General features: G+C 47.9%; 1 protein-coding gene across 3 annotated transcripts in view; it reads right to left on the bottom strand.

Annotated features, from left to right (window-relative positions):
* Positions 1 to 99: 99 nt before the first annotated feature.
* The window catches only part of CLIP2 (CAP-Gly domain containing linker protein 2), a 95,192-nt gene continuing 84,571 nt past the window's right edge, over positions 100 to 10,720 (bottom strand). For all 3 annotated transcript variants that reach the window (XM_038157909.1, XM_038157907.1, XM_038157910.1), the window contains 4 exons: positions 10,153 to 10,312; positions 7,976 to 8,161; positions 4,536 to 4,598; positions 100 to 4,045 (listed from right to left, as the gene is read on the bottom strand). In XM_038157909.1, the coding sequence (XP_038013837.1) occupies positions 4,034 to 4,045; positions 4,536 to 4,598; positions 7,976 to 8,161; positions 10,153 to 10,312 (421 nt within the window). In that variant the 3' untranslated portion in view covers positions 100 to 4,033. The remainder of the gene's footprint in view (positions 4,046 to 4,535; positions 4,599 to 7,975; positions 8,162 to 10,152; positions 10,313 to 10,720) is intronic.

Genomic DNA, 10,720 nt, shown 5'->3' with positions numbered 1-10,720 from the left:
TAGTGCCACAGCCCCATGGCCCCAGCCCCTTCCAGCTCATGACACTGTGTGCACTGCAGAACTCCCTGAACACGCCCCAGCAGCCCCAGGATGCCCAACTTCAGCCACAGAGTTTATTGTTTAGTAGGAGCTCACCACACCAGCAAGCCAGGACAAGGGGGATGGTACATGAATACAGATGTGGAGGAGTTACACAGACAGATTTGTACAGCTTTTGTACAGAGGAAGAAAATGAATCAAATAACAAAATAGACATTAGCAGTCAAACTTTTTTTTTGTCTTTTTTTTGTATCATACTAACAAAATCTGATAGCCAAAAAATGACTAAGCTACAAAATTGTAATACATACTGTATGGGTAAAAGGTTATCATCCATTTATACATCTAGTATCATCTTTTTTCTGGTAACTTACAGGAGGCCTATAGGATCTTAGTGTATTAATAACTCCCTACAGATAGTGCTGAGCTGCTAAAGCTGCTGAATAACGGAGTATTGGAATTTTCATTAAGACTTTTACAGTGCCATTTGCATCGTTTTGTTTAATGAAACCCTTATGCATCTCTACTGCAAGTCAGAGGAGCTGCTGGTGGCTGGGGGGGAGGCAGGAGCTGTAAGGCCTTGGCTGGCAGCTTGGCACCTGTCATTCCAGAGCTGTAACACCCAGGCAGTTTGGTACCATCATTCCACAGGGCACCAGCACGGTGCTGCCCTTGCTCCAGCTCTCTGGATGCTGCAGGAGGGATAAAGCTGACATTCCCAAGCAAGACTCATTTTTTCCCCTTTGGTCTTGAGAAATAGAGAAGGAATCACTCAATACTAAGTAGTCTCCATTCCAAAGGCTGTTTTTTCAGTGGATAAGGGCTCATCTCTCAGCAGAAAAGCATCACTAACTGTCAGGGCAACGCCACTGCCTGTGGGGGCTGCTCCTTCCCTCGGAGCCCGGCTGCGTGTCACCCCCTGCTCCCCACCCGGCACCGCTGCTCAGGACACACCTGCAGGTGGAAAACCAGCATGGCATTCTCAGGCTGGGAGAAAGGCTGGGGAAAGCACAGCCCTCCCTTACCAGCTCTCGGGGATCGAGGTAAGAGCAAGGCTGAAGCCAAGGGGGGAGTGAAGGCACAAACAGGAACCAGCCCGGATCAATAACAGGACAAGGGGGCATCACTGCTCCAGGGCCCCAGAACTCTCCCGAAGAACCAAGCCAGTAGGACCAAGGATTGTGAAGTACTTTATACATCACCACACAGGTAAAAATAGCACTTAAACTTACAAATAAATAGAGGGGATGGGGAATCTCCCCCTTGTCCTTTCCAAGTTTGTCCCTAGTGTGGTCTCTTACCACCTCAGGAAGGCAGCCAGAGGCTGGTGCCCGGGGGAAGCCTGTGCTCATTTTGGAGAGGGAGGAAGTGAGTGAGTGCAATCCCTCCTGGTCCCTTACACAGGGCTGAGCTGAAGCCCACATGAGCACACAATCCTGTTGGCATTGTGGATGGTCCTATTTGGGAGCAGCTCCCATGGACCTGCACCCCAGTGGGTGGGGGATTCAACCCTCATCCCAGCAACACAGTGACCACAGAGCCTGCACAGAGAGCCAAGCAGTGCCAACAGCTCCTGGCTGATCCTCAGAGACCAGCACAGTCATTTACAGCCAGAGAAGACCATCAGCACTAACTCTGAACCTGGTCTGAACCCCTCTGTTCCTGGGGGAATGGCCCCTGGCAAGAGGCAGGAGCCAGAGACTCTTCCAGCCTGGCAACTTTGGATCTGATCAACAGAACCAAATACATGGTCCCCATGGGCACTCCCAGGGGATCCCACTCTGTACAGAGCCAAAGGGAGGTGAAAAACAGAGATATCTCTGCTGCAGGTGAAGGCAGCTGGTCACAAGTCACTAGAAGACTCAAACAGGAAAAGAAGTTACAAATCAGAATGGGGCCTCCCTCTTGCAGGTGCCCAGGGAAGCCCACGAGGTCTGCAGACATGACTTTAGAGACCATCCAGCCAACAGGAGCATGTGGGGAAACATCAGCCCTCAATTCTTAAAACCAGCAGTGAGGTATTCACTATTGAGGGCTGTAACAAACAAAAACTCCCTCTGGGACTTTCCAAAATCACTTAGAAGATGAATACTCAACCAGGAGGGTTTTGGAGACCACTCCTACAATCCCCTGGGAAACTCCCAGAGCTAGGCAGAGATGTGGCAGTCTTCCCGGTGATTTGTAAGAGTTGAAGAAACACTTCTACAAGGCAGGATGGAATTGTACACAAATTATTTCCAGCCACTTTGATCCCATGCTCTGCCTCCTGCTACCACGAGCAGATTGCTGCTGTGATTTCTGACCTGTTTTACTCCCCCTTCCTCTCCCATCCTCCTCTGAAGGAGAGGAGATCACCAATCAGGCATCAGGTGAGAAGGGTCAAATATTCAATGTCATCCTCCTCATGGCCAAATTACAGTCCTGAAGCTCAAGTCTTTCCCAGGCTGCTTCTGGCTGCCCATCCTTTAAAAAAGCAGGAGTCTGGCAACCCACTAAGAAAAAGTGACATAACTTTGTGGGAAATCAGGGCAAAAAGCAACAGAGCTGATGTGCCATTGTGTTCACCTGCTGGGGGTCTGGCTCAGATCTCCTCTCCCATCTTGTCCTTTGTGCTATGCCCCATCATAGCAGAAAGAGACTGGAAGAGTTGGGCACGAACTGAGAGAAGCCTGGAAAAATATTGCTGAGACTGTTCCCTGTGCTGCTGAAGAGTGAACCTGAGCTGGGCTCTTTCACACCTGTAAGAGCATGTTGTCACCTTCCTCTGCCCTATTATCACTTGGGAGCTGTGGTGCAAAGTTGGAGTAAAGCCTTGGGAAAAAGGAACAAGATCCTGTGCTGGTATGGACACAAGAGCTGTGTGGGCTCTGGTCTTGGATTGCCTCTGCTCCAAATACACCCAATTTATGCACAGAGGATTGCTGAAGCCATCCAAGTCGGGCTCACAGCAGCACCTTCACCTCATCCATCTCGGGCAGCAGGGGATGGACATCACACTGAAGAGCCAAGGACAGCTCTGGAAAGCAGCAGGCAATCACAGTGAGCTGTTAAATTGAACAGGCAAGGAGGGAACCTGTTCCCACACTGTCCCCACTGACTGCCCCCAGCATGGAGCTCCGAGGCCAGCAATGCTGAGATCCAGCACCTGTGGAGTCCTGAGCTCACAACAGGGCCCGTGAAGCCCCAGGAGAGAGGGGCACCGAGCTGGACAGCTGGCTATGGCCCAGGACTCCAGCAGGCCTGCTCAGAGATCCCACTGCAGGAAGAAAGGCCAACTGCACCCAGGCAAGGTGTGCCTGACCCCAAACTCAGAGCCACCACAGCTTCTTCCCCAGAGGGCAGGGGAGAAGAAACAAAATAAATATCCCTCTGAAACTGGATTACTTCCCACAACATGCTATTATACAAGAACTAAGTGCAGCCTCTGCTCTAAAACAGTGATGTCTTCCAAAAAGGAGGAGGGGAACATGTCCCCAAACCTCACATCATCAGCCCAGCAGGTTTCACTCACTTGTGCAGGTCCTCAGGACACCAGGGTGTGTGGGAGGGAAGGGACAGACCCCGTGAGAAGGGTGCAGCCTATGGGCACATGCTTTGAACACCACAGGCAAATCTCTTTGCAGCTCCTGTGGGGCTGCTGGGACCCACTGACACTTCAGCCACAGGTCAGGGCAGCTGTCATCCAAACCACGTCAGATGGTGGGACAAGGGCAGCTCACACAATACAAATTCCACAGTCAAAACCAATACAAGTAAGAAACCAAACCCAGAGAGGTCTTTCTGCTCCCTCCTGGAACAATGGCTGTCTTGGAAAACTGGACTCTGGGATTGTCCTGATTACATCAGTTAGTACATTATAAACATTGTCCTGCTTTAAAGTGAAAATACTGTGTGTGGTCTTTTGGAGGTGCTAAAGCCAGATGTGGTGTTGTTTTTCCTGACTGTGCAGAGGAGCTGATACTGGCGTGAAATGATCCTTTCCACCTCCTCTCTATCAGAGCTTCTCCTAGGAAAAAAACAGATCTTGTTAGGCAAAAGCACAGAGGCTTTTTTTGGAAGAGGCATGGAGTAGAATGTCCACTGCTCTGCCCAGTATGGGTAGATGAAGTCTGCTGTGGGAGGCCAGGACAGCACATCCCACAAATGCCACCCATGCAAAGGGGACAGCAGAGAGCTGAGGCTGAGCAGGTTCCAGCAGGGGCTGCCAGGAGAAGTGACACAGCACTGACCCAGGAGACTGTGGGGGAGCTCCCTTTGCACTGCACCTCTGTGTGCCCCTCATCACCACCCTCTCCATGGCTTCAAGGGGTTTCTAGTGAGGTTCCCACCACACTTGGCAACTGGAGTTGTGCAAAGCCTCTTGCTTTTGCTGTGGGAATGGCACAGTCAAGCTGTGCTGGCAGAACTACCCTCAACCAAGTGCTGTCCCCACCACAGCAGGCAAGAAACCACACAAAGCAGATACTGTTTTAAATAACATTCTACTCAAAACTTACCTCTTGCTTGTGGGATTTATCCTGCTGGTGAATCCCATTAGCAGACCCAGAATTTCCAACAGTCTGCAATGGAAAACAGACACCACTTGCTGAAGAGGGACAGATCCTGGTTTTGTTTACAAGCACTGAAATCTGGCAAGACTGCCCTGTCCTTCCTTAGCTGCCCACTCCACACAAGGAAAGGAGGGTGCAAAAACCCCACCCCACTTCTGGGAAGAATCTTCCTGCCCTCTGCACCCTGGCTCAATCCCCATGTGTCAGACTGCATCCCTCCCAGCTACCAAACATCCGCCAAGCTCCTCATGGACACAGTCCCACTATTCACCCCAACCCTTTAATACCAAAAACCAAATCCAGCCAAGGGCAGTGTTAGCTGCAAAGCATGGCTTACTGAACATCCAACACTGAAAAGGACATTTGCCATTCCCTGTTTCCCATCTCCAGGGACAAATCTGGCAACCAGGACAGGCTGTTCTGTCTTTAAAAAGCACAAGAACTTTTAAACATTTATAATGTTTCTCTAAAAAAGCAGTATGGAGCCCTTCAGCTTCCCAAACACAGTACAGCCAGGATGAACAAGAGAAGAAGCTGCAGCCTGAAGCCCCAGCATTCCAATGGAACGGGAATGGAATTCCCAATGCAATGGGCCTTGGCAATCAGAGTCACATTTGCTGGTGAACTGCTGATGGCGTTATGGGGAGACAAGACTGCAGGGTCTAAGAGCCCCAGTTTCCATCCTCACTGGGACCATGAAGGTGCAGAATCAACCCTACAGGACAGAGGTTTAGCTTGATCACAAACACCAGGCAGAAATTCAAACTAAGCTCTGGTAAGAGACTGAGCTGTTTGCCAGGGCTCAGCACCTCCCACCTGTCTGCAGCTCACCCAGTCTGGGCACTGACCACACAGCTGATATCAAAAACCAGGCCTGAAGTTTGGTCTCAGAACATGGTCACAATAATGAACAAAGTGGTGCAATTTGTTTGAAATTAAATAAAAAGGCTCCCAGAGGAATCACTAAAACCCTTCAAGAAAATGTCTGAGTGCCAAATCCTTGTTATTTCCTGCAAAGCTGTGGCTCAGGAATCTCCCAACACAAGGAGAAGGCAAAGATTTTCTTTCTGCCAAGGCAGATATCTGGGCAACAGCTGCTTCCATCAGAGAGGAGACAGGAGGCTGGAAGGTGGTGCAGAATGAGTTGCAGTGGGCATGTGGCTTCTGGGGAAGAACCATCAATTCCCTAACTGCAGCAGGATTTGTTTGGACCAGCAATGTCCTCAGCCTGAAAGCCCCTGGTTAAAAGTTCTCCTTCAGAAGGGGAAGGGTGAACAGATTTCAAACTGAAACTAGGAAGCCTTGATCCAGACCTCCCTGTAAATAGCACTTTAAAAACCTGACATCAGCAGAAATTTGAAGCCAGCCTTCCCACAGTGATCCTCTGCTTCTCTGCACCTTGGTTTGTAGTTGCAGACATAATGCTATTCTGTCATGTCTCTACATTTTCTTAAGCATGAATATATCAAACTAATAGAGGGATATCTTAGCTGACCTCATAAGGTCTGTCCCAATTCACTTCAGGTAAGATTAGTCATTTTCTAGAGCTGAAGACGAAATAATTACCACCTGCACAACTTCTGGAGATGGGAATGCAAAAGGGAAGATTTCCCTTTCTCAAGAGACTGTGCATTAAAGCAAACAGAGAAGAACTTTCCCCTCCTGTAGCTGCCAAGAGATGAGGCTGTCATGATACATTTGACACACAGCAGTCACAGCAGAAGTCACTCTGGAGGTCCCGACAGGATTATGACACACCCTGGACTGCCACAAACATGTCATCATGACTCCATCAGTCCTGCCTGCTGCTGGCAGATGCTTCACTGCGGGATAGAGAGACTTGTGTGCAACACACAGATGTTCAGTGAGCCAGCAGATCTTTCAGGGTTGCAGTTTTTACCTTGCACCCTCCTGACCACCTCCACACCCATACCACTGCAATGCAAACGGTGTTTGGTGTATCCGAAAGAGACTGTCATGGGATGAGAAGGCTTGAAACCCCCCAGATTACCTAACACAGCATATCTGCACCTGTATCAGTGAAATAAAGCTCTCTGCCCATTCTGTGTCCAGTGGCTTCTCTGTACTACCCTAAGGTGTCTGCTTGAATGCCAGTTGTAACTCATTCTTGCAAGAGAAAGACATTTTTTCAGCTGAGAATTTAAATGAGGAAGTACAAGAGAAATTATAGTGCATCTGAGCTCCAAAAGCCACTGCCTAACTGCAGACCCAAGAGAAAATACAGCTAGAAGAACATTCAAGGACATGAAACACAAAGCTTGGCACAAGGGGCAGATCACTTTGCAGGAGGAATCAGCCAGGGCTGAGACTCCACAGGTATGAGATGGAAACGCCAAATGTTGAGAGCGAAGCTATTTGTACCCTTCAGTTTCATAAAGAAGGATGTTAGACAGGCAACAGAAGCAGCTTTTCTTTAGTCAGAAGAAACAAAGGGAGATCAGAGGAAGTTGTGGAGAGAAGACAGAAACTGGAGTGGGAGCATCCACAGTTCACCAGCAAACTCACATCAGACACCAAGGTGGTAAGAGAGCTGGTAAGAGAAATGGAAAGCATTTTCCCAGAGTCACCTGCAATGTTTCTGCTTAGGGACACCCAGATAAACCTCTCAAAGAAGAGGGATGCCAGAAAAACTTCACCTCTGAGTCATGAACACCTGCAGCCAGACAATACTGTACGCACAAAGAACAGTTACTCACTGTGCAACTTCCCCAAAACCCCATGTTTAGCAACCATTCTCTGGAGCACAGAGGGATCTGTGATTACCAGCTAGCAGGGATTTTATAGCATTAGGCTACATCTGGCTGAACAAGGCCTTGTCAGGTTGCTCCCAGCAAAGAGGGGACCCAGCTGATGGCATCACCCCCTGAGCACAGGGCATGATCCCAGGGGATCGATGAGTATTGTAAATTCACGGTGAGCCCTGTGGCAGGAAGAACGATGCAACTGACTCCATATTCTCAGAAGGCTAATTTATTACTTTATTATACTATATTATATTAAAGAATACTACACTATACTATACTAAAGAATACAGGAAGGATACTTACTGAATGCTAAAAGATAATAATGAAACTCGTGACTCTTTCCAGAGTCCTGACACAGCTTGGCCCTGATTGGCCAAAGAGTGAAAACAGCTCACAGCAGAACCCAATGGAACAATCACCTGTGGGTGAACAATCTCCAAACACATTCCACACGAGCACAGCACAGGAGAAGCAAATGAGGTAAGAACTGTTTTCCTTTTCTCTGAGGCCTCTCACTGCCTTTCAGCTTCCCAGGAGAAAAACCCTGGGCGAAGGAATCATGCTCAGAGAACGTGAATGCTACAGATGAGGGCTAAGCAGCCCTGTTTGCTGACATTGTACCTGTGTTTTCTCAGAGGAGAGTCTCATGGCTTCCATGAGCTTCTCCATCTGGTGCCCGTGCTCCAGCGCGTTGCGCAGCACGTCCTCGGTGCTGACGAGCCGGTGCTGCAGCCGGATCACCTCCGACTCCGAGGAGGGGTCGATCAGCGAGTACCGCCGCTGCTCGGGCGCCGACTTCTCCTTGTCCTTGAGGAAAGGGAAAATGGGAGATGTTACAGCAAAACCAAGTACCGCCAGCCGGGGTCTATGTACAAATCATGAACGGGACGGGGCTGCTGGGAACACGCCTCGAGCTGTTTTATTTTCCAGCATCAGTCTCGTTACATGGTTATGACAATGGGAAGATGCCAGCAGCTCACATCCCCGGCAGCAGCCAAAGAACTCAATGTTACAACTCACTTTATAAGTTTTTTGACCAATCACACAAAGCAAAAGCATATTGACAGTAGTTCCATGCAATCACTGTAAGCACACATACCTTTGGTTAAAACAATGCTTGCTTATTTCAAATACAACACATGCTTGTAAGCCTTCAAACACAATGCACAGAGCTCCATTATTCAGCTTAGAACTTCCTAATATCTCTCTAGAGAGACTTTTCTGTAGCTTAGGGAATTATTCTGGACAAGCATTAATACACAGACCATTGTTCTATTTGTCCTTACTTTTCTACTTCTTACATATTTTTTTTGCTGACAAATCCTATGGCTACTGCTTAGCTCTGATCACAGTTCTGCTACCTCTGAGGCCTGCCTTTTATTGCATTCCCAAAACCCTCTGATTTTACGGATTCCTACACCAAGAGCTGCAGAAAGTCAAGGTAGAAATCCATATAACCCCTAGAACAATGCTGCAATTTCAGCAGCAGATGGGGGCAGAGCACAGCTTGGATCAAGTGACCAGGAGCAGCTCCAGTTTGTTCCCAGCAGTTCAAATCAATTATTCACATCTCGGCCACTGGAGGACGTTGAAGTACACGGGAATTTGAGGACACTGCTTATTCTTGGGTCAGAGAATCTGTAAAACACGTGGGGTAGCTGAACGACCTTCAGTTTCTCCCACAAACTGTAGCCCTATTTAGCCATGGATCTAAAACCTGAGTGAACAGAAAAACACTGGAGAAGGACAGAGCAGGCTACAACTTCCTCACGAGGGGAAGCAGAGAGGCACACACTGACCTCTGCTCTCTGTGACCAGGGACAGGACCCAGGGAATGGCTGGAGCTGTGCTAGGGGAGGTCCAGGTTGGATATCAGGGAAAGGTTCTTTTCCCAGAGGGTGCTGGCACTGCCCAGGCTCCCCAGGGAATGGGCATGGCCCCGAGGCTGCCAGAGCTCCAGGAGCCGTTGGACAGTGCTCCCAGGCACATGTGATTGTTGGGGTGTCCTGAGCAGAGCCAGGAGTTGGACTGGATGATCCTTGTGGCCTTTCCAACTCAGGATATTCTGTGATATATGACATGAGGATTTCTTTGCTGTGTAATGAGGCGCTGCTAAGCCAGGCCACAGCTCAGTCACTGTCAAGAGAATCCCCATCAGATGCCGAGCAGCACAAAAGAAAACACAAAGACCTGGAGCAAGAGTGAAGGGCTCAGACCCCTCACCCCCCACTCCCCTCAGCAGTAAAGAGCCCTCCAGCCCCTAGGCTGTGCCCAGGATTGTAGGAAATAAATGTATAAAAAGGTTTTAAAGTTTAACAGAAGGTTATATAAGGTTGTACAGAGCATATATAAGGTTACCTTACACACTTCACCATATGTAACAAATAATAAACAAAACCATCAAAAAAGGGGGAAATGTAGGAAATAAATGCTACAAATAAAACATAATAAAACAAAATAAAAAACTAATGAAACAAACTACAAATAAAACTAAATACTTTAGAAAAATAGAACTATGAAACATACATTGTAGTGGGACCCACAAAAGATAGCTTTAAATAATTAAGATATCTACAGGATGATGTAACAAAAAACTAATAAACCAAGAAACACTTATAGTGTATTGTAATTTAAAAAATAATTCTAATTGTAATAGCACCAATATAACACCTATATTATCTCACCCTTCTCATAAAACTAAAAATAAAATAGAACTTTTTAAAACACCTCTCAGTTACCCCATCTCTGGCTCAGGAAAAGAGCGTTATCCAACACAGGATGGGTTTTAGTGCCCTCACCAGCACAACCAGTTTCTCCCGGAGCCCCTTGATGTCATCCTTGAGCTTCTGCTCCTTCAGCCTCCACTCAGCCTTGTGCACCTCGCGGCTGAGGTCGCGCTCCGGCCCCGGCGAGTGCCGGTTCGCCTCCAGCAGCAGCGCCCGCAGCTCGTTCAGGCTCCTGCCGTGTGGAGAACCACAGGCACTCGGTTAAAACGGTCCAAGTTTAACGGCAATGGAATGGTTGTAAAAACAGTAATACAAATTAGTGCAGTAAGAATTTGGACAATTAGAGTTAGGACAATAAAAGCAAAGAATTATGAATGTTTGGATGTTCTCCTCTTGAAAACAAAGGGACTAACAAAGGATTAACTCTTAAAAGCAACAGCCTGTTGCATATTCACACATCTCGTACATGATTCAAAAATTATTTTCAGGCAAAGGATGTTTTCTGCTTATTGTCAACTTCTCCCCCTTTATCTTGTAAATCATGGTCAGACTCCATGGAGCCTGCAAGATTACTTCTTCACCATAAGGAGGCAATAATTCTTCCCTTTGGGATCGTAGTGTCATGTTGCTGTTATCTCTG

The sequence above is a fragment of the Motacilla alba genome, chromosome 19 (assembly GCF_015832195.1).
Source record: "Motacilla alba alba isolate MOTALB_02 chromosome 19, Motacilla_alba_V1.0_pri, whole genome shotgun sequence".
In the NCBI taxonomy this organism is placed as follows: Eukaryota; Metazoa; Chordata; class Aves; order Passeriformes; family Motacillidae; genus Motacilla; species Motacilla alba.
This window is presented reverse-complemented; position numbering and strand designations above follow the sequence as displayed.